This window comes from Corvus moneduloides, chromosome Z, assembly GCF_009650955.1.
Source record: "Corvus moneduloides isolate bCorMon1 chromosome Z, bCorMon1.pri, whole genome shotgun sequence".
NCBI classification, from domain to species: Eukaryota; Metazoa; Chordata; class Aves; order Passeriformes; family Corvidae; genus Corvus; species Corvus moneduloides.
The window spans coordinates 547,805-572,074 of NC_045511.1; the positions used below are offsets into that span (position 1 = coordinate 547,805).

At 48.3% G+C, this 24,270-nt stretch overlaps 1 protein-coding gene across 2 annotated transcripts in view; it reads right to left on the bottom strand.

The window, feature by feature from the left end:
* Positions 1 to 428: 428 nt before the first annotated feature.
* Positions 429 to 24,270, bottom strand: part of WDR7 (WD repeat domain 7) — a 43,934-nt gene continuing 20,092 nt past the window's right edge. For both annotated transcript variants that reach the window (XM_032095990.1, XM_032095989.1), the window contains 9 exons: positions 18,054 to 18,275; positions 14,866 to 15,052; positions 11,838 to 11,955; positions 11,422 to 11,571; positions 11,014 to 11,096; positions 9,188 to 9,287; positions 3,266 to 3,370; positions 2,100 to 2,303; positions 429 to 1,709 (listed from right to left, as the gene is read on the bottom strand). In XM_032095990.1, the coding sequence (XP_031951881.1) occupies positions 2,100 to 2,303; positions 3,266 to 3,370; positions 9,188 to 9,287; positions 11,014 to 11,096; positions 11,422 to 11,571; positions 11,838 to 11,955; positions 14,866 to 15,052; positions 18,054 to 18,275 (1,169 nt within the window). In that variant the 3' untranslated portion in view covers positions 429 to 1,709. The remainder of the gene's footprint in view (positions 1,710 to 2,099; positions 2,304 to 3,265; positions 3,371 to 9,187; positions 9,288 to 11,013; positions 11,097 to 11,421; positions 11,572 to 11,837; positions 11,956 to 14,865; positions 15,053 to 18,053; positions 18,276 to 24,270) is intronic.

A 24,270-nucleotide genomic window follows, 5' to 3' on the forward strand; every position in this document is an offset into this window, starting at 1 on the left:
ATCCCATGGCCCAGGGGCTTCCTCTGCAGGCAAATGGCTGCCAGTCCCTAAAAACAGGGGATATCAGAGATTCCAGCCCACAGACAGTGCAATATGGTCAGTTTATTTACTGCAATTAATTCCTTTGGGGAATTCACCTCTGCTCTGGAGCCAGGCTGGGAGAGCTGGCGGTCTTCACCTGGAGAAGAGAATGCTCCAGGGAGACCTCAGAGACCCTTCCAGTGCCTAAAGGGGCTCCAGGAGAGCTGGAGAGGGACTTGAGACAAGGCAGGGAACAAGATGATCCTTAATATCTTTCCAACCCCAACCATTCGAGGATTCCGCTCTCATTCCAAAGGAAAAGGGAGAAATTCATTAAAGAGTGACAGATTCCTGATGACTGGGCAAAGAATCAGCAGCAGGAAATCACTGACACCCATGAAAACCAAAACATTTCAGTCCAGTTTTATTCCACAAGCATATTTACACCAGGAATTTTAATCCATAGAGGGCAGGGAGCAGATTTGTGGAGAAGCCGACACCCGAACCATCACACGGTGACTTCGTCACCCCCCTCTCATCCAGGTGTCCCATCGTGTCACTCGGGAGCTGCCATGGAAGCCACGGACACCTCTACACTTACAGGGACGAGGCCACACACAGCGCCAAGGATACGCACGGAAAGCTCACACTGAACAGCGGGATCGGGAATAGCCACTGGGAAAGACCAACTTCCCAGCTGCTTGTGTTCAACATTCCTAATGGTCTGAGTCTCCTGCTTTTGAACTGAATTGTAACAGCACATAGATATGGAGCTTCTGGGCTGCAAATCCCACCTGGGCACTACACAAATAACCCAAATTCGAATAAAATACATTTATTGTCTCTCTAGGAGCCAGGTGAAAAATTAATTCCTTCATTTTTGGTCTCCAAGTACCATTTCTAGCTTAATGGGTAGTGCCAGCCTCAGGTCTGAGCTCTGCAGCCAAGGAAAAGCTGTACGAACAAGAGATATTGAAATCAAAGAGGATTTCTGAGATTTTTTTCTCTTTCCCATGAGCAGAAACCAGCAAGTTTCACACAAAATATTCCACAAAATCAGATATGTAAGAAGGAAACACAATCACAGCGAAGTGTCACATAGGAATATTCCTACTGAAGGAAATATCTCAGTACATCCAGCCAGTAATTCATTTTTTCCATACTTTCGATCCTTTTTCCATTCAAAATGGCCCCCTTTGTCCTTTATTTAAATAAATACCTGCACTGGTGGCAAAAACCACCTTTCTATATAAATACTGCTTTTTTCCCAAATTTGCCATTTAATGGGATTTTTAAATTATTTATTTACACGTGGACTATCATTTTCCCTTCCGGCCTGGGCACAGCAGCGCTTCCAATCCCCTCAGAAACGGAGACTTGACCCCCCCTTGGGATCAGCACCCAGGCCATGCCCCCAGATTCCAGCCCCCCGCTCCCAGGCAGGTACCTGGCTCCGGGGGCGTCACCTGCCAGCATTCCATGGTCACCAGGAGAACGTCCATGTAAACACGAGCCTTTTTGGTAAACACTGAGATTCTGGGAGGCTCCAAAGGGAAAAGGGGTTGGATGACATCCAGCGTGGAGGGGCCGGGCTCAGCCGGGCTCCTGCCACTGCGGAGCAGGACGAGGTGCTCCTGATCCCGCTCTGCCGGGCCACGCACGGAGCGGCTCCCTGGGCCTTCTTCCTCCTGGATGCAAGGAAAAGCTGTCAGTGCCACCAGCCGCCGGCAAAGATGGGATGAGCCCCTCAGATCCGAGCTGAGCCCCTCAGAGCCTGGCAGGATCTTTCAGATCCTGGCTCAGCCCTCAGATCCTGGCTGAGCCCCTCAGAGCCTGGCAGGATCTCTCAGATCCTGGCTCAGCCCTCAGATCCTGGCAGGATTCTCTCAAGAGTCTGGCTGAGCCCTCAGATCCAAGCAGGATTCCCTCAGAGCATGGCTGAGCCCTCAGATCCCAGCAGGATTCCCTCAGAGCCCCTGGAAGCCAGGAGGAGCGCCCTAGCACCGCTCTGTGGGCTGCTCCCCCGCGCTGCCCACGGGAGAGAGGGGCAGAATTCCCGGGAATCCCTCAGACCCTACCTAGACCATGAAGCGGTGCTCCTTGCCGTCGTGGGCCATGAGGATGACGTTGCGGTTGGAGGTCCAGATAAGCCGGGCCAGCCGGAGCGCGTTGTGGGAGCCGGGGGACGCCGGCTGCACCGGCGGCACCTGGTAGGTCTTGACGCAGCGCAGCTGAGGCGCGGAGTTGAGCATTCCAATGCTTCCCAGGAGAGAGGTGTTCATCTGCGGAGACACCCTGGCTGATCCCGGGGCTCCCGGAGGGTCAGCGCCGCGGCGCGCGCCCGGAGCTCCTCCCACATTCCCACATCCCAGAGACCACAGGGAGCGGGGCCTTAACCTGCGAGCGGGGCCCGGCAGGAGCCCGCGCTGAAGGGGCAGGGGGCGGTTTGGCGGGAAGGGACCGCAGAGCTCATCCAGTCCCACCCGTCCATCCCCACTTTCCACCAGGTTCTCCAAACCCTGTCTAACCTGGCATTGGACACTTGCAGGGATCTGCTGGGTTCCACTATTTGGAAAACAGGCCAAGCACTGCTGGTGCCAGCTCCAAATTCTGGAAACTGAGATTGCCCAACCCAACCCAGCGGGATACCACTCTCCATTCCCCCCCACACACGGCAATCCAGGATTTGTCCCCAGGAAACCTTGGCAAACCCCGGGATATTTTATTGCTGTTGCCATGTCCTGAATCCTGAGCAGTCCGACGTCCCAGCCATCCCTTCTCCCGGTTCTCCTCGGCAGCGGAGCGGTGTCAGGGGTGTAAATCACGGCATCCGGAGCCAGGAGCATGCAAGCCCCACTGACATTTTCACAATTTAAATCATCTTGAGTAATAACCCTTTTAGGATGACTAATGTCCCTGATTTTCCTGCATTAATAATTGTGCCAAACGGGACACGGAAGGGAAAAATCACCAGTGCACGAGGTCACATTTGAGAACTGCATGGAGGATTTTAACTCCTTATGTTTGGGCTGCAAAGGATTTTAAGGATATCTCATTGCACACCCCTGCCATGGGCAGGGTCACCTTCCACTAGTCCACGTTGCTCCAAGCCCAATCCACCTGTGACCTTCTCTCCCTTAGGATTCTTTCCCCGCAATTTAATGCATGAAATGAAGGGATAAAATCCCAGCCCTGAGTTTGCTGAGGACGTGGCGCAGAGGGAGGGCTGGGAACGCGGCCTCACCTGCCAGAAGCACAGGTGGCTGTCGGAGTTGGAATACGTGGCGAGGTACCGGCCGTCGGGGGCAAAAGCCACGGCAGTGATCGGTCCTTTATGGCCATGGATAGTCTGAGGAGAGGGGAGAGAACAGGAATGTGGGAGATCCATGACCCGGCAGCACGAAAAACCAGAGCACTCCACGGAAATGTCTCGCCAGGTGGGATTTAAGGACATGGCATCACAGCTCCTCTGAAGTGTCCATAGCAGCTCAGCCAATGAAACTGAATTAAATCATCCCAGGAACACATTCACTGCCAAATCCAGTTTTTAAACCAAAGGCACTTCTCAAGTCTACGAACAAAAATGAGTCTTTAATGGGAATTTTTAAAACATGGAAGCCTTGCACTCCCCACAGAGCTCCTCTCCCACAGCAGTACCCCAAAAAGGATCAAAAAGCCCAAGTCCATGTTAAATCCAAGACACTGCATGAGTTTCTCCTGGAAAATCTATTTCCTACTGGATCAGCATTAGCAAAACTCCATTATCAGTGCTCCTGTGCCCATCCCTGGGTTATTAAAAGCCCTGCTCAGTCTGGTGCACCTGGAATGAGCCTGATATATTAAGAAGCCATTAATATATTCATTTATTCCTTGCGGAAAAGGTGAGTGAACCCCAAACCTCCCTCTTTAATGGGATCCCCACAGTTAATTAGCTGATCCCACGTTTAGCCCCATCCCACTCTTTAGCACTTAACGAGCATGGAATACTTGTCAATAAAATATGTTTTGATGAGACAAAGGTAGAAAATCAATAGGAGCAGTACACTTGTTGCTCTTTTTACTCCTGGAATATGTTCCAAGAAGCACAAATCCTTCAGGGAATCCAGCAGCTTTGTTATTTAAAGGAAGTGCTTCTCTAATTGATGCTAATCCCTTCCTGCCAGGATTTTTGTGGTGTTCAGCTTGTGTTTTCCACGAGGAAGCGAAGCAAACCCAGATCACTGCTGTTCATTCCAAATATGCCAAGTTACCCTGTGGAGCTGTTCAGCTCCGGAGCAGCTGTATGAACACACAGGGGACATTCTGGGAAAATCGGTGTGATACCAGTTTGGAAATGTCTTAATTCTGCCCGAGCAGGACGGTGGGACCAAATGCAGCTGCTTCCAGCTTCCCTCTGCCCAGGTTTTTAATGCGAAGGGGATGCTCCTGGGAGCCTACTGGACTTCTGCACCTGCCCCCCTGCACCACAGGATACACTCAAGCTATTCCAACAACCTCATTCCAAGTCCAGTATTTGGGAAAGTCTCCACTGAACTGCAATATTCCACTAAAAGTGACATAAAAAATGCCCACTGGATCAATTTTGTATTAATGAATACAGTGAAATGCGTATTTTAAATTGATAATGCCCTCCTGGAGACACCCACTAATACTTGATCCCCTTTATTATCTGATATTTATCATTCCAAATTCCAGGGGGAATAAATAAAGGAGGCAAAAATCCTTGTACTGGGAAAGCAGCACTGCCATTCCAGTGCCCAGCCTGGCAACCCTTAAAATCGTGACAGGCAACTATCAGCTCCAAGCTCTGCACAGGATACAAAGCATCCAGGGATTGGGAACTAAAGGAGGAGGTGACTCTGTAACCCCTTCCTGGATGAGTGCAGAGCCACGGATGAAAAGTCACGGATAATAGAAAGTAAAAATGTTCTTACCAGGCTTTTAAAAAGAAATCCCTATTTTTGAAGCAATTTAATGGAAATCTCTATTAACTCACAGCAGTTTCATCACCTTTAATAATTTAATTTAATAAATAAATTAATGAAAATCCCTTAATCTGTTATTTGGCACGTTCAGAAAAGACCTTTGGCCTATCCAATTAAGGTTATACTCAGTAGTTACCTTTCCTCTGAAATTTAGGGATGTGCTTTCCAGTGACCAGGACGTGGAAATGCAGGTGTGGATTGCAGGATGAACGCCTTTAAAACACTGTTTTAAAGAACAGCATCTTTTACTCTGGAATTAATTAAGCCAAGCCACAATTCATTCCAAATGGAATATGAAATCCTTTTCTGCCTTCCATATAAATCAAACTTTGCCAACGCATCCAGGACTGAAATAAAATCAGCCCTGCACAATCCAATTAATGCTTGGATTGCTGGGATTTTAATTCTGGAAGGACCCAGGACCAAACATTATTGATTCCAGCTCAGGCTTAAAAGCAGTGTTTGCTTTGAAATAAACCCAAAATAACTTGTGTTTCTCTTTAATCTTCCGGTGCAAATGACCCAGGTTTTAGATACAAAAATTACAAGTATTTCTGAAATGCAGCTCTAAATATTTATGATGAATCCCAAGATTTAATCAATAAAAATGGAATATTTCGGAGTCTCTCCTTATAGACCCAAATATGTTCCTAAAGGAAAAGAAGATAATTAAATAACCTGTACTGAATTAATTGGGCCAGACTCTGGTACCCAGCAAGAATTTACCTGGGAAAATATTAATATTTTCCCATCATCCCAAAATCAAAAATCAGGTATTCTACAATTCAGTTACCTGCAATCTCCCTCTCCAGTCTGATTTTAGTGTTTAATTTGATATAAAATAGCATTTTATATCGTCAGTATTTTCCTTTGTGTTACTGCACCTCTCAGTGCAGGATTTTTAATTCTGTGTTAATAATCAGGAATCTTATGCAAAATATTAGTAATTTGGTTGTAATTTAATATTATTTCAGTGTTTAATTGGGCAAACAGAGCTTGTGCTGAGTGATACCTTAATCCTGTTGCCTAATCCTTTTAACATTGTTATAAATGAATTATAGTTGTAATTATTAATCCAAGCGGTTTATTTTGGGCTAAAAATTGCCATTTGTGCTTAATGCCATGTGTTTGGCTCAGGGCCTGTGGCCGTGGGGTTTAAAGCTGGGAAAACAAAAGGCACATTTCCAGGTGGAGCTGCTGCTCTCGGAACTGTTTTCCAATTCCCTGTGAACCATCAATTATCTTTATCAAATCCCAGGATCTCATCTCAGCCCCTGATCAAGATGGAGCCTTATTTGAGCAGGACTGCGGCGCTATCCGTACATCAAGGCCAGAGCCAGGGAAAAGCTGGGAAGGAAGGAATCAATAGTCATCATCGGATTGTGCTGGGCGGCTTGGGAGGGTGGAAGGTGCTGATGGAAGCTCCACCTTTTTTTTGGGAAGCTGCTGAAGTTTAACCTTTGCCATACCTGAGATCCAGCACAAGACAGCTCTGCATACAAGAGTGCTCCAAACCCTGCTGGAATGGCTGGGAGAGCCCTTCATCCCACCAAACATCCCTCTGGGATTAAGCACAGAACCACCACAAACCTGTTCCCACCACATCTCCTTGGATTCCCAACAGGGAGAATCACACTCAGCCTAAAAGTGACAACCTGTGTGAGGGAAAAACCACCCACGAGGATCTGGCTATTTAAAGGCAAGCAGCCTCCTGTGATCCAGGATAAAAGTGGAATGAGATCCCACACATAAAGGAAAAAACAGGATAAAACCATACATGAAACTTGCGGGGTACTTGGGTTCTCCCCTGGTGTGCAGGGGGCTCAGCATCTCCTGGGGGGCTGCTCCACACACCATCCACCTGGGAAATCCTTGTACAGAGCCCTCACCTCCCATCTGTCCATCTAGGAATACCATGATTTTAAGGATTTCAAATAATCTGCTCACAAACCCACTGCTTCTCCAGCTACGGAAAGCACTGCATGGATTCAACAGCAAACATTACAGCTATTTATTTCCAAAACTATGACGAAGCTTAGCTAGTTTTTTAAGGAATTCTGAGCTTCAGAATGGAGTTCCTAGAATATGTGAGGAGGAATGAGTGAGGGGGAATATGGAGGAGGAATGAGTAAGGGGGAATATGTGAGGGGGAATGTGGAAGGGGAATGTGTGAAGGGGAATATGTGAGGGGGAATATGGAGGGGGAACAAGTGAGGGGGAATATGTTAAGGGGAATGTGTGAGGGGGAATATGGAGGGGGAATACATGAGGGGTAATATGGAGGAGGAGTATGTGAGGGGTAATACGGATGGGGAATGTGTGAGGGGGAATACGGAGGAGGAATGAGTGAGGGGGAATATGTGAGGTAATATGGATGGGGAATGTGTGAGGGGGAATACGGATGGGGAATGAGTGAGGGGGAATGAGTGAGGGGGGAATGAGTGAGGGGGGAATGAGTGAGGGGGGAATGAGTGAGGGGGGAATGAGTGAGGGGGGAATGAGTGAGGGGGGAATGAGTGAGGGGGGAATGAGTGAGGGGGGAATGAGTGAGGGGGAATATGGAGGAGGAATGAGTGAGGGGGAATGAGTGAGGGGGAATGAGTGAGGGGGAATGAGTGAGGGGGAATGAGTGAGGGGGAATATGAAGGAGGAATGAGTGAGGGGGAATATGGAGGAGGAATGAGTGAGGGGGAATGAGTGAGGGGGAATGAGTGAGGGGGAATATGGAGGAGGAATGAGTGAGGGGGAATATGTGAGGGGGAATATGTGAGGGGGAATATGTGAGGGAGAACACGGATGGGGGAATATGAAGGTTGTTGCTGCCATGTGGGACACAACCTGAGTGCAAGGCATGGATCCTCCTTGGAATGGGGGACAAACCCATCTCCAAACTGGCTCCTAGAGGGAAAAGCTCGCAGTGAGGAAAAGTTGGCTTCCAGAGCCACAGAGCACTCAGCCCGTTTATTATGAGTGCCATGGAGACGGGGTGAGAAATCCGGAGCCATCGGCAGCGAGTGGCTCCGGGTCAATACCTCTCCCGAGACGTTGTGGGAATAATCAACACCCAGGCCCTGGGATCTCTGGGAGCTGCCAACAGCTGAAGGACAAATCAATACCGGCATGGGAAGGGCGCTGCCCAGCTCCCAGTGCTGCCAAAAACCCCACAGAGCCCAATCGAGCCCGTGTCCCACACTGGGAACAACAGCAACACTCAGAGAGGGTTTAATAAAGTCATTTTATAGGAGGAGAAGGAGAGGGAACCTGGTTTTGATATTGAATTATGGAGAAACAGATCAAAAATGCTTGCATTCGGAATAGTCATAATACAATCTACTAATACAGTAAATTTTACTGGGAAAAAACCCCATCCTAGATAAATGCTGATTTGTTTTTTGTTAAAAAGGGGGATTTTTCATATCCATCATCCTATTAATCATTCCAAGTAATTTCTCAGTCAGTTCCTACAACCACCTTTTTTAAAAAAATAAAAATTACCTGCAAGGGAAAAAAAACCCAAACCCAAAATGCTTTTCAGGATCCCAAAACCCCTCACAGGAAAGGCAATAAAAAAACCTGAGCTTTTCTCCAATGACACAACTTTTTCAGATGCACCATCCCCAAGTCATTCCATGTTTTTGAGCAGCCAGAAAAATCTGCAGTTGGGAGAAATTAAGCATAAAATCGGATTTGGAAGCAGGAATCTGTATCCAATAGATGGCGTTGCCCCACAGTAATTTATCTGGAAAATTTTTGTATCTCATGAATAATAATTAAACCTGAAAAGGACCTGTCCTAATTATCCTGGGAGTCCCTTTGGTCACCCCCAGCTCTATTTTCCATGGTTTATGTGGAAGATTATGAAGAAAAGTAAGGAACCAAATGCTGTGAATATTCCCCAGCACTGAGTAAATAATTCCGAATTTTTAGGAAAGTAACTCCCAAACTTTCAGGTCAGGAAATAAAGCTTGAGGTTTTCCTTATTAACCCAGTGGCAGCCGGTCAGTCCCAGGGAATGGAGCCAGCAGGACTCGATATCCTTAAGTCCTTCATTAAGCTATTGATCCCCTCGGTGTTATCCAGAGCGTTCCAGCAGCTCAGCGCACAACAGATGCGGAGCTCGCTGCTCCTCGCTCCCAACAGCTCCCAGGTTTGAGGGCAGGAATCCCCAGGGAGTTCCTTACCTGGCACTTGCCGGTGCGGATGTCGTAGAGCGCCACGGAGCCGTGGCGAGCTCCCACCGCGATCCGGTGACTGCGCTCGTAGTAACTCACCATGTAGAACCTGAGGGGAAAACGAGGGGACACCAGGAGATTAAACTCACTTGGGATTCCACTGGCTAATTAATTAAGGGCCGGAACAGAGATTTGATTTAAAAATCCACTCGCTGCCGGTTCAACACTTGGCATTCCACAAAAACAACTGATGGGTGATATGGTACCATGGAATGTGATCAGGTTTATCTATCAGGTTTATTTATTTGGGAGTAATCTATGGGATAATCACCAAATCCCTGGATGGGAAGTCAAATGGTTAAGTGATCATCCAACACCCTGCGTGAATTCAGGGCATTTCCCGTGAAAGTCAAATGGAAAGGAAGGACAGTGGAAGGAAAAATAAGCAAACTCATCAATTTTTGATGGGCATAAAGAAAAGGGAAGAGGGAAGTTCACCATCAAACACTCTCCACTCCAATAACACCCTTGGGGTGAAGCGTGCAATAGTCCTTAATACCCAGTGTGACCACGTGGCATGTATTGGAATTCCAACAGCTGCAAAATCCAAGGAATTTCAACACCTTGAAACCCAACAGACTCTAAAACCTTATTGCAAATTCAAATTCTTGGGGATATCACTGTGCTTTATCACAGGGAGAGCAGACCTGTGAAAGTGCCAACTGCATTCAGAATTATGTTGGAATTTTGCAGTTAAATGTTCCTCTGCCAAAGTCTGCCAGAAATATCTGGAACCAGTCTCCAAAATCATGTTGCTGAGCATATTTAGGGCTTCTAACAACCCATCTTCCAGACTTCTCTCCTGGTTCCTTGGGATTCCCAGTGCCATAGCAACTGCTTGCACGCAGGTACGAGACGCGTTCTGCACTGCAGGATGGCAGTTGGGAAGAAAAGCAAGACGAAACACGGGAAAAAACCAATAAAGAGTAAAAGAGAAGGAGGAAAATCCCTAGTTTTTGTGCAGGGAAAAGGGAAAATGCAGCTCAGATGCAGCTCTGCATCCCTGTGTATCCCTCCCTGAGGACGCTGGATGTGTCAACCACCCTTCCCCTCGGACTGCTCTTCCTATTCCTTTGATCCAAGGAAGAGGAGCTGCGCACTGGGATGATTTTGGCTCACCACGTGTGCACACGTTACCATACAGCATAAGGAACGCTGGGATGTTGTAAAGGGATTAACAATGGGATGCTGTACAAGTGCTCCCACTTGGAATCTCTCCAGAGGTTCCCCCATTTGCTACAACCTGCTGGCAATTTCCCTTGGGCTCCATGAGGCCGTCGCTGGGTGCTGGATCATTTTTACACTGGCTATAACCAGGAAATATTACCAGTAATTGCAAAGAATTTTAAAATACTGGATTGCTATAAATATACACAGGAATAGGGAGATTGGGCAGTAATTCCCATTTATCCTTCCCTTTATGTTTTAAGGAAAGCCACTTAAAGCATCAGGAAGGAGGAAGATCATCTCCATCAGTATCCAACCTGGCAACAGGATAATTGTTCTTTCCTTGAAACTATTCAATATTTTAATAGGTTATTAAATTAAAAGGTAATGGCCGACAGGTGATTATTAGAATTTATTGGTTGGACCAGTTTAAGAAGATAACTGGGATATTTATCCACGTTTAAAGATACTGGAAATGCTCCCATTTTATAAATCACCTTTTACTCTTTGTTGTGTCACCTAACAGACTGCTTCACTCCTAATTAGGAAATACATCCTACTGCTGATCCTGTCATTTACTTCCCAGTATTCCCGGAGGAAGAGCTCACCTGCAGATGGCTGGAAAGCATTCCTGAAGACCCTTTTTCTTAACTAAAGATCCTTCCAGGCAGTACATGATGATGTCCATCACCTTGGAAACAAAAATTACCATCAGCTGACAATCTGTGTTCTATGTTCCGTAACTAAAGTTCTGAAGGTCATCCCACTCCAAGCCCTGCCATGGGCAGGGACACCTTCTGATAGATCAGGTTGTTCCAAGCCGTGTCCAACTTGGCTTTGACCTTCTTTTGCTTCGGATTTTTTCCCCAACAATGTAATTTAATGCATTTAAAGTTTAAGAAATGAACTTGGTATAAACCAAATCCTCTCCACACCCAAAGTCCTCATGGAAAGAAACTCCATGAGTCGAGTCAGACCCATCACTGGCATCGAGCCCAGGACAGAGGTGGCCTCACCTCCACCAGCAGGTCCACAACGTCCGTTGGCATCTTCTCGATGAGGATCTCGATGACCCGGAGGATCTCGCCCTTGGCGCGGGCCAGCGTGGTGGTGTGGATGTTCTGCTGCGACTGCGTGTTGGCCGCCAGCGCCGTGTGCCTGTGCACCTGTGGGGAGCAGCCGTACGGGGCAGGAATTGTTACCTCCAAGATCAGCAAGCCTGACCTTGCATCCAGCACCACCCTGGTCACCGCTAAGCCCCATCCCTCAGCTCCAGCTGGGGCTGGGATTGCTCAGACGATCCTCGGACAGACCATGCCTGGAGCACACCACGCTCCCAGCACCGCCCCGTCCCGCTCACCCTCCAAACCCCATGGAAAAGTCTCCTTTAATCCCCCAAGCCCCTGGCTGTCCGGGAGCAGGCCCCGCTCACCTCCTTGGCGATGGTGGTGATGAAGGCGGGCGGGCGGGCGGTGGCGATGAGGGACAGCGCGTGGCGAGCTGAGCGCGCAGAGTCGGCCGCCGGGCTCAGGGGCAGCCCCATTGTGATGCTAAACGGGAGCCACACAAAGGCAGGGACAAAGGAAAGCAGCATTAGAAATATAGAGTGAAAAGATTAGAAGCAGCTTATAATGTCAGTTCAAGGTCACTGGGAGCACTCCGGCAGTTCCAATATAATGGACTCCCAACAAAGAGCAGTGATTAGGAGTCAGGGTGTTCCAGCATCAACCCCAAATCGAATAATTAACCATGAAGATTGAAAACAGTAAGTGCATCTGTCCAAAGTGGGCAAAAGGCCTTGTTAACAAATTATCTGTATGTGCTGAATACATATCACCCCACGGAGGGCCAGGCGAGCCCGGAGCATCTTCCCAAGGATTTATGGTTTGGTCTTTTACAGTATTTTAAACACAGCCTGAAAAATCCTCTGGCCAGAGTAATTCTCTTTAATTCAAGGCTTTAACTAGCTGTGACAAGATAAAAGCAAGAAGCAATAAGGTGGTAAGTACCCAGTAACCGCATTTAGCAAAAATAAAATTTCTACGTGCCCTGCACATTATCCAAAAATTCCTCAAAATGTAGAAACATGGAACCACAGGCTGGTTTGCATTGGAAGGGGTTTTAAGGATCACCTATTCCTCTCCCTGCCATAGGAAGGCACATCTTCCAGTATCCCAGGCTGCTCCAAGCCCCGTCCAACCCAGCCTGGGACACTTACAGGGATGGGGCAGCCACAGCTGCTCTGGGCACCCTGTGGAAGGGGTTCCTCCTTCTTCCCTGTGCTCTTTGACTGAATTTTTTTGGGAAGAGAACAGCAGGAGTTTATAACCCCAACAGGTTTATTTTCCTTTCCCATCCCTCACTGTCACTGTACGAATTAGAACTCCCAAATGTGAAACTGAATGAAGTCTCTGCCACAAGGTGATGTATGTCCCCATTGGCCTTTCCTTGGAAAGCCACATCTAAATGTAACTTCAAAACTCCTGTCCAGGTGTTCCATGAAAAAGGGATAAGCCAGGGGAAGGAGTTATCCCAGCTAAGTTTTGGAGGGGCTTCCCAAAGCCAGCAGACCCCAAGTGCCTCTCTGCCACTTTCCAAAGGCTCCGTGTCACGCCAGCAGCGTTTTTCCTTCCAGGATGTTTGGCAGAGTGACTGTTTTCCTGGAAAGCAACAGGCTTCGCCTGGGAGGATGTGGGGAGAGCTCGGGGCCAGCCCTGTGAGGGGATGGGAACGGCACATTCCAACCAGGACAAAAGCATCCAGACCCTCCTATTCCACCTTCCACTAGGTCAGATTGCTCCAAGGCACAGATAAAAATGTATGGATTGATGATAAGGTGATTTGCTAATTTTGGTGTATCAGATCGTAATGGTGCCCAGAGAAGCTGTGGCTACCCCATCCCTGCAATTGTTCCAGGCCAGGCTGGACGGGACTCGGAGCAACCTGGGCTAGTGGAAGGTGTTCCTGCCCATGCCAGGGGGTGGAATGGGATGATCCTGAAAATACCCCTCAACCCAAACCATTCTGTGGAAATCTGTATGAAATGTAGCTTAATTCAAAAAGCAAAAATACAGCCAAAAATTATTCCTGTCATCACCCAAGCCAAGCCACCAAAGCCTAAAACTGCTGGGAAAACTCTTTATCCTCTCAACTGAGCAGTTTCCCTTGGCACACTCTAACCTTCGGGAACCAGGACGAGCTGGGCAAGCGAAGGAGTTCCAAACACCTGAGTTTTGCCTAACAGCTCGGATATTCCCTTGATTCAGCAGGGAAAAAAGAAACCCACTCGTTTTCCTGGTCAATAAATGTGATTTCTTCTTTTCTATCTAAAAGCAGAAGCTTGACATAAAAGCTCTTTGATAAAACCTCCGGGAGAGGCGCCGGCAGCTGTGTGCCGTTATTGTGTCCACGGCAAATCCGGCACAAAGCGGGAGCTCAGCGGGGCTCCAGGAGGGTGAGATCCACACTTAACCCCTGCACACATTGTTGCTCCGTTTCTTTCCATGTCCCTCCATCCTGGATCTGTCAGGAATGTAACAGGCCATTTTCAATCTAAATCTTGTTATGGATTAATAAGCAAACGCTTTCGCGCTTATTATGCAATTTATCATGAGGAAAATTGCGGCGGGCTCCTCAAGGCTCCACGCTGATCCCTTCATTTATTCCCTGCTCTGGGGAGGGAGAGCCAGACTAATCTTCCTGACAGCTAAGGGTGGAATCACACGAGCACAAGGACTTGCTGAAGAACTGTGGTCACTTGAAACCTGGAAGTCAGGGTTTACATAAAACAGGGCTTAGGAGAGGCTTTGGGAAGGGAAAATGTGGTGGTGTCTCCTGTCACACTGCAAGGAATAACTGGAACTCAGACAAAAAACAATGATAATCCAATTTGTCCATATTCCTCTGGCCAACACATGGCAAGGATTCATTCTTTATATGTTGAGGAAATTAAAACTTACATAAAATGGGCAATATCTATCTTAGAATAACATCAGAACCCTCAACACAGATGGATGTGGAAACACATTCCTGGGATTAAAACAGCCCTGGGCAGCTCCTTATTGCAAGTACCACTTAAATTCTGTGTGTTATCAACAAACATTTCATGGAATCATGGAATGGTCTGGGTTGAAAGGAGCCTTAAGGATGTCATGGGCAGGGACAACTTCCACTGTCCCAGGTTGCTCCAAGCTCTGTCCAACCTGGCCTTGGACACTTCCAGGCACGGGGTAGCCACAGTTTCTCTGGGAATTCCATTCCAGGGCCTCCCCACCCTTACAGCCAAGAATTCCTTTCCAATATCCCCCTAACCCTGCCGTCCACCTTAAGGCCACTCCCTGCTCCTCATTCCTCGTCCCACGTTCCTGCCAAGCTCCCCAGCCCCAGGACTTGAACCAATGCTTGCCCACGGGTGGGATGCCCCAGCTGGGAGTCTGGCAGGGATGGCTGCAGGTACCCACTTGGCCAGCTGCTTCTCGGCGTCGGCGCAGAGCTCCAGCAGCCCCATGAGCACGGCCGACACGTCCATGTAGGGCTCCCAGACGGTGAAGCCGCGGCCGATGAGGTCGATGGCGGTCCTGCGGATGGTGCTGTGCGCCGGGAGCCGCGCGCTGGGCGGCTGCAGCAGCAGGAACGTCAGCGCCTTGCCTGAGCGGAGGGAGAGCAGGGCAGCGTCAGAGCAGCTGTGGGAGCCCACGATGGCTGCGCCTGGAGGGACCTTAGAGACACCCGTGCCACCCCTGCCGTGGGCAGGGACACCTTCCACCAGCCCAGGCTGCTCCAAGCCCCATCCAACCTGGCCTTGGACGCTGCCAGAGATGGAATCCACGACCTCTCTGTGCCACTGCTGCCTCTCAAACACAGTATTTTCACTCCGTAAGACATAGCAGTAAATGGATTTAGGGGGGAAAAATAGAAGCTGACATGCTGAAATGTTTCTTAGAAATAAAGCTTAAGAGGGAAGGGGAGAGAAACATCCCAAACAACTTCACCAATCCTGAATCTTGACCCAGGTTCTGCACCTTTTGGAAATACTTATTAATATTTCAGTTAACAGCCCACTTTGAGATAAAATGAATTATGTACACATAGATGGAGGAGGGCTAAACCAAGCAACGCTTCCCGATAATTTATCGTTATCTCTCCATCACTATTCATTACCCCTCAATAATGGTCCTTGTGGTAAAGATAATTACTGATTTTATCAGGTTTTTCTTGAACTGTCCTCAACAAGTTGCTTGTTGTGTTTACTAAGCAAGCCTCCTGCTGTTTTTAGGACTGGGAAAAGCCAACAGACAGTTTTTTCCAGTAGATTCACACCAACCAATCCCGATCCATGCAGAACAACCCCCAAAATTCCTTCTTGTCATGCCACGGAAGGTCGATCTTATGCCTCAGATACAAAACCTTATTAAAAACGTGCCTCCTCAAGCATTACTCCGATGAAATATTCCTACCTTTCCCCTCAGCATCCTGCTGCTGACACCAGCAACAGCTGGACTGACCCAAAGTCCCGGTGCTGGTGGGTCCCCGGCCGGGACATCTTTGTTTAAAGCTCTGCCTTGGCTTAAACGAAGGAATTAATATTGACAAAAACATCCCAGCGCTAATGAGTTGTTCGTTAGGGCAATAAACATGTCACATTAGAGTCAGCGCAGCAACAAGGTAATTAGCCCTGGAAAAGCTCGGCACAGCGGGGCTGGAATATCCTGGGCCGATGCGCATCCCTGGGCCCGCGGATTTGCTGCTTCCCATTAATATTCAGCCAGAAAAAGTCATTAAGCACCAAATCTAAAGCTCCTTGGGATGGGAATTCAGGTGTGACTCACTGGACACAATTCCTCAGGCAGCCCCGGAGCTCAGGGAATGCCATTCCTACATAAATTGGTATTAAAACGTAATTTTATTCCAGGTGTTTTATTCTGCAGTGGCACATTTGTTCCTTAGATCACTTTATTAACCCAGATGTGCCCAAATACAAAAATTTATCACTCATTTTCACTGCACAGAAGCCCCTGGATTCCCAAAATGTCTTTCCTTGCAGAATCTCTCAGAGCACACGGCTCCAGGCAGCCTTGTTATCCCCAGTTTGCCAATGGATTTTAAAAAATGAAATTATTTGCTCAGGAAAATCAATAGCCCAGGCAGGAATGAGACACTGAGAACTCCGATCAAGATCCAACTAAATCCAAATGATGGACTCCAAGAATCGGATTTAACTTGATTGTGACCCTTTCTGGATGATTTTTTTCCCTGACTGTCCACAGAGAGACAGAAATTTGGAGAGCTGGGTTAAAATTCCATATCCCTTCATCCCTTTCTGCTCCTGACCCAGAGAATTTTTAGTCTTTTATTTTTATTCCAGGTATAAAATCAAGATATTTTCAGGGCTAAATTAAAAATTATCATTATTGGGTTTTTGTGTAAGGATGATCAGGTTTTTTTTTCCAATCATCTCCCATCTGGAATTTCTCCAGGCCAGGTTGGACAAGGCTTGGAGCAACCTGGGCGAGTGGGAGCTATCCCTGCCCATGGGATAGGGCAGCCACAGCTTCTCTGGGGAACCTGTGCCGGGGCCTCCGCACCCCCACAGCCAAGGATTCCTTCCCAATATCCCATCCAAACAACCTGCCCAATTATCCAGGCAGGGATATTTCTATTTCTGGTCAGAAATGCCACTTGCTTCCCCTCCTGCCCACCAGCTGCCAGGAATTTGGGACACCATAATGGCAGAGGGGTCTGAGTTAGGAACTGAACTGCTGGCTGGCTCACTGAATCCAGGCTCCACCAAAACTGGAGTGACTGCATGGATCTGGGAGCATGGAAAGCCTGCCACTCCCCTTGGAAGGAGGCCCAAGTCAGTGTCAGGGAGATCTCAATAACTCCATGGACACGGTGTCACCTGCGGCACCACCAGAGCTAAAGCGCAAAGAGCTGCTCATTAGTAACTCCATGGATGGCAGCTGCCTGGAAAACCCCCTGGATTATCCACGGAATCCGGCATTTCCATACCCTGGACACAGGAGCCCGATTTCTCAGCCCATTAACTCTGTAAACACAGCATTAGCTGCACTTTCGGTGGGGGGGGATGTGGGGCATCTGCAGCCAGCAATTCCTGGGGTGGCATTTTATCATGGAATAGCTCTGGGAACGAGTTGTGAAGGTTCCAGGGATTAATGCAGGTGCCAGGCAAGGGCACAACAGGAATTTCTAGAGAATTCCACCCTCTCCAAAAGGCACAACCACAATTCCATGTCACTGGAAGGCAGAGAAATACCCCGGATTTGATGGACTTACAGCTTTCCCAGAGAAGCTGTGGATTCCCCATCCCTGGAAGTGTTCAGGGCTGGGCTGGAAGGGGCTTGGAGCAGCCTGGGCTAGTGGAAGGTGTCCCTGCCCATGGCAGGGGCTGGAACAGGACAAGTAACCAAGAACAAATCAAATAAATGCAGTGGAAGTGCTCTGCTTGACCTGGGAGGAGAATAAAGGATGTCAGAATTCCAGCAGCTCACTCCATCAGCACCAATTCCTTGGCAGCCTCTTAAGGTACATTCCCAATCCCTAATCTTGCTCTTTTCCATGAAAATCTGAACGAACCGGTTTGCATCCCTATCACCAACCGAGGCAGAAGAGGCCCGGGGGTACTCACACGTGTGCCTGGCCAGGGAATAATTGGATCCACCGCTGGTCAGGCCGAATCCCTCGGGAATCTGGCTGGAGCTCCGGGGCCGCGTGAGCAGCTTGGGCGGCTCGATCTCAGCCCCGAACTCGGCGCCGATGACTCCCAGCAGCACGATGGCCGTGGCCTGCTTGCGCCTCTCCTCGTAGGACGTGGACACCTTCTTGGGCTGCGGGAGGCCGGAGGGGCAGCCTGCGTCGGGAGAAAAAGTCCCAAGGAGGGGGGGCTTTTAATATCCCAAACAGCGTTTTTCCAGAGAGAGTTAAAAAATAAAGAACGTGAACCGTGTCTTTGGGACCACCAGGATTTTCAGGCATGGAGAAGATTCCTCTAAAAAGCTCCGAACAAGTCAAAATATCCCTTCAAAACCTGCCAAGAACTCACGGGGAAAAAAGTCACCAGAAAACTCCCTAATTCCCAGGTTTTTTTGCTCAGTGATAAAAGATCCATGGAATTCTATGTTTATTATTTATTATTATTATTTATTATTATTATTAGCAATTTCTGAGTTGCTTCTTGTTCATTTTAAATTAACAAGTTGCAATTTTTATTGTTTTTAAAAGATGGATTTTTTTCAGGGTAAGTTCTTTGTATTATGTATGATACAAAAGTATCTTTTTGATCTAGGATCCATCACCACGTCCAGCTTCCCATCGAATTTTAGGATAACAGTACACACCATTAAACCAAACGGATATTTTCATATAGCAAAATGTCACATATGGAATTGTAACAATGGGACAAAACTGTAATTATGAATTTTACATAGGAGTGAAATACGTGTTATTAGCTCATCACGGTCCAGGCATTCTGAATTCCACTAAGCAGAGGAGGTTTTCTCATTTGCAGTAGAATCCCAAAATCTTAGAAGAAATTACTGGAATGAAACTGCAGTCACTTATTCTGACAAATAAGGTCCACTCTTACCTAGATATTAATTCCCAGCACCTTGGGAAATTCCCTACCATTTGTTCTAATGAAATAAGGAAGTTTTTAATCCTTCCCAAGCGCTGCTTTCTGAGGTGTTGGGAAGCATCAGGCTTGTGGATTAACGAAGGGTGGGACGTCTCTGTTAATGACATCCATGGGGCTCCAGAGGAAAACAAGGAAGTCAACCAAATTTTAGGAGCTGTGGTCAGGCAACTCCGCCAGCCAAAAGGGAGAGAAAAACAAGGGAAAGCTTAACAATGGGAAGGGAGGGGAAAAAAGGGAAAAATCAATAGCAACTGCCTTCGGAGGAAGAAGGATGAAAACGGGCTGGAACAAAGCAGAGAAGGGAACAGTTGGAATTGTCCAACAGTCCTTTCTCCCAGGCTCCCGTTAACATTTCCATGTGTCCCACTGGCTGTCGCAGCCCACGGTGGCCTCAGTTCCCTGGGATGGCCGGAGCCGCAGCTCGCAGCCCCATCCCAGGTGCTCGCCCGGAGACACCTGAGGCCGGGATGAACTGGCACCGGGTGCCGCTCCGGGATGGGTTTACCCCTTTCATCGGTGCCCGCCCTGCCCGGCGGAGCTCGGCCCGGCTGTGGGTGTGAGCTCCGCGGGCGCGGCGGCAGCGGGAGCGCAGCAGATGCTGGAGCAGGGCAGCGGGATGCGGATCAATAGCCCAGCGCTGACCCCGGCCCGCGCCCGCCGCGCTCCGGCCGGGAAGAAAGGAAAAGCCAACACATGTGCTGCTTCCAGTAGGAAATTAAACACCGCGGGGCCCCCCCATCCGCGGATTACAGCAACACCGAGTTAACCCTTCGCTACATCCCCGAGGGAGGATCGGGGAGCATCCCTAGGATTACAGGCTCAGAGAGTTCTAGAATCACGGAATGGTTTGGGTCTGAAGGGATTTTAAGGATCATCCCATTCTGCCCCCTGCCATGGGCAGGGACACCTTCCATTAGCCCAGGTTGCTCCAGCCTGGCTTTGCACACTTCCAGAGATGGGGAATCCACAAGCTCTCCGAGCAACAGAATCTGTATCAAGAGAATTTTCATGTATCAACCTGGAACAGCAAAAGAAATCCTACAGGGAATCCACAAGCTCCATCTTGATCTGACCTTCATCCAGTATTTTCCCCCAGGAAAGCTCCCAGGACTGGGCTGGGAAGCACGAGCTGAGCTCCTTCCTGCTGCTCCCCCCGTGCCTCCAGCCCCCAGGTGTCCAGGACATCACTCTCTGTTAACCTCACAAGAAATTCCAACCTGGACAGGGTGGGAAAGATCCACAGTGTTCCATTAGCAATCTGGAATGTGACGGTTTGATCCCCACAGCTGCAGCAGAGGATCTTCTGCCTCAAGAACACAACCCCCAAAATCTGCCATAACTCCAAGGAATTGAAAGCTAACCAACCAAACCCCTCAAATACAGCAAAACCCCGACCATCCCCCTGCAAACCTCCGGATGCGGGAAAAACCTGCTTAAATAGAGGGGGAGGAAACTCCTTAATACTTGCATCTTTCTTTTTTTAATTACTAGGGGAAGCCCCCAGTTAACGGGAATGGTTTCCCCCAGCTGAACTGGCAGGCAGAACTGCCGCTGGAATAACACCTGGATGAGGAGCCCTTTCATTTGGCCATGAAAATTTGGTATTTTCTCCCCGCGCGGCCTCTCCCTTTAATCACGGCAAGGGCTGACACACAGATCCATTTTCCTGACAGGACGCTTGATCACCCTATCACAGGGAGAAAATTAATAACCTCCAATAGGTCTGTGTGGAAAACAGAAGCTGCCGTGCCAGAAGGACAAAAACCAGTGGGATTTTAGTCGGAAAAAAACCCAGTTTCAGATTAAGACAAACCGATGGCACCCAAGACAAAACAATCCTAAATATCCCCAAACATGTCCATTTCTAAGCATGAAAGCCCCACGAGTGCTGGACGCAGGCCGGTGCAGGTTGGAAATGTGGGTGAAACGCTCCCAAATTTCCATGGTTTCAGCGGCTGCTGTGGGGTATCGATCGCTCTGCCGGGAGCGCGGCGCAGAGCGCGGCCACGGGGTCAGGCTGCATTTAACACTTTGGAGCACTCCGCTCCCCAACTCCCGAGCTGCCGTTAATTGGCTTTGCACACTTCTTGGGGAAAATTAATTTCAGCCGAGCTAACAATAAAAGGATTAAAGCCCGAGTAAGTTCTCCAGGTTTAACTGGCACAGGAATCAATGGGTTTGAGTTAAGGCGGTTTTAGGAGAGGTGCACTCTGTATTTGCCAGCAGGTGCAAGCTGGGGGTACTCCCCTGCTGCAGGAGCTGGGGACAGAGCCAAGAACCAAACCTAAAATCCATCCCACAGCTGTCCTGATCCACCAAATCCATGTCCAGCCCTGCTGTGAACAGCCAGAGAGCCCTGGAGAATCCCCTGGGGCCACCCCACCCCAGCTCAGGGGTGCAGCCACACAACACATCAGGCTCAGCACGGGGATTTACTCACGGCACTGCATAAAGTTAATACCTGGAAATACAGAGATACTGGAAATAGAGATTTCAGATGGATAAAATTATTTGCTCAACACACAGAGCACTCTTGAGGACTCTTTCCAAATAAATCAGAAGTGAAAATATTGTCAAGGAATCCCAGTGACAGGGAACACAAGGAAAACGCAAGAAAACAGGAAAACATTTTATAAAACCTGGGGTTACTCATCACCAACCTCCTGTTACTAAAAGTCTCTGGATAGCTTGGAAGTGGGGCCATTCCCACATCCACAGCTCCCTCAGCTGGCCCAGCAGAGAAGGGATCTTGGGAGCCTCGAAAGGGAGCTGGAATTCCTGCCTGGAAGGGCTCACGCCAAGCGGAATTTTGGGAATTCCTCTGTGGCAGCCCATCCTGGAGACACACGGAAATGTGGGAAGTTAAGGAGCCCTCCCCTGTACCTCCCACCAGCCGTGCCTGGGAATTCTGACACCCAGGAGTTCCCAGGGAGCTCAGACCAACCCGGAGAAAGCTCTGAGTGCTGCGTGCTCCCAGCCCAGAGATGTGCCACCAATAATTCCTAACAAAGCTCCACACCTGGACTTGGATATGTTTGTAGAGCCCCACGTGCCCCAGAGCTCCGGGGTCACGGAACCATGGAATGGGCTGGAAGGGATTTTTAATGACCCCAATTTAAATTGCTTTTACTCTTCAGTTCCTTGGAATAAAAACATCAGCATAATTCCAAATGGGAAATCCAGATTTGGACTGGTTTTACCAGAGTCTTCCCTTCATCTAGAAAGAGCTGGAATTTGGCAAAGAATTTCTTATTAATTAATTATTAATCCTTATTAACATCTTATTAAACCCTGTTAAAAATATTATGTTTGCCATAATAATTCAGTCCCAATTACTCATTTCTAATACAAATGGTGTCAATACAATCAGTGCTCTGGAATATCTGGAATTCTTAATTGGCAATAATTTAATGGCAGAGCTCTTTAAGTACTGGGAGTTGTCATGCATTAGAAATTACAACTTAATTTCTTTAATTGCAGGTAGAAAAACGTGCTTTTCCACACATAAAATGAGTATTCTTGCAGCCATTCCCATCTCTTGCAGTTCACTGGAGTTTTCTGCTCCCTTTTATGAGGGAATATTTCACTGTGCTGCAGCATGTGGGAACACAAAATGGGTGAGGATGCTGCAGCCTTTTCCAGGGAAATAGGCAGAGACAAAATGGATTCTGTGCTGCTCGGATGGGGAGTATCAGACACCTTTTATCCAGCTTTTAAAGCACTGGGTTCACCCATCAAAATTTCCCTCAGAGGGGACATTTAGGGGGTGATAATCTCCATTTTTTAAAGATCTGTTTATTGTGAACAGGATCTCAATATAGAGAGCGTTTAGATCAATGATCTTTAACATTTAAATAAACTGGGTTTAAACTTTAGTGACAACTTCCCAACAGGACCACTTGGCACAAACAGTGATGAGCTAGATTTAATTTGGAGTAGCTACAGCCCAACTCACAGCCAAAATGCCAAAAAAAAAAAAGCAATTTCCAGTACATTATGGCTTCGTTTTTCTTTTTTTAAACTTCCACCGGATTTTTCATGTGCAGGAATGGGATTCTGGAGCTTCAGAGTCATTGGCATCAATTTGCCTACAAAAATTTACCCACAAAAAATGGACCCACAAATCAAGAAATACCATTTAAAAAGTGTTTTAACAGAACTAATTCATCAATTTCTCTTTTAGTTAAGAACCACGAGATGTTTTCAAACCTGCACAGTCCAATTAGGAGCTCTCCTTCCCTTCCCATCCCACTCCTGGAGCGGGCCAGCCTGAAGGAATCCACAGTGCCTGCTTTAGGGACCTGAAGGACAAGCCAGGAGCACACTCCTGCCACACACTTTAACACCACGACTCTACTTCGAGATCCCAAAAGGAGAATGCAAGAAGCCTGGGAAGCTTTCAATGCCAACACTCTTGGAGTTCAGGAAAGCATCCCACCAGAACGTTCCCTCCGCACATCCCTGAGTCAGCAGAGTAAAATTACAGGAAAAATGGTTTCAAGACAAAGAAACACAACTTTTCCCAAGTAAATACGGATTTTTCGCAGTTCCACAGCCTTGCATGGGCAGGGAGCCTTCCCCTGGACCAGGCTGCTCCAGCCTGGAACACTCCCAGGGATGGGGCAGCTGCTGGGCTGAGCACGGAGCCCGGGCAGCCCACAGCTCCCAGCTCTGCTCCAACGCTTCTCCCTTAATTGGAAACCAGCCCCAAACTGGTTTTGTGGGGCTGGCAAGTTCCCTAACGAATATCCTGAGCAGCAGACGCTGATCCCGCAGATGTCCAGCCCCAAACCCCTCATGGAGCTGAATGGGGCTTGCTGGGAGACATCTGCTTCCCTGGCAGATGCCCACAGCTTCCCAACGCAGGCTGTGCTGGAAAACCCCCTTTTCCTGAGCCATATTCCTTTAAAAAGGAAAAAGGAACAGAGTACGCCTCGTACCTTAGGCTTTCCCACAAGCAGCTGCTTGCAAACAGCAGGAACCCAAATTCCCTGTTAATTTGGGTACAAGTACCTCACAGACACTCCCCCAAATGCAGAATTCCTGTTGGTACACCTAAAAGCTCCCTCAAAGCCCAGCTCTTCCATGCTAAATACCCGTGCCCCTGCACTCACATTCCATTTGCAATTGTAACAGGACCCAGCAGAGGGATGAGTCGCTCTGCATTTTCCCAATTAGCATCTGAAAGGGACCGAGTTTTGGATGACAAACC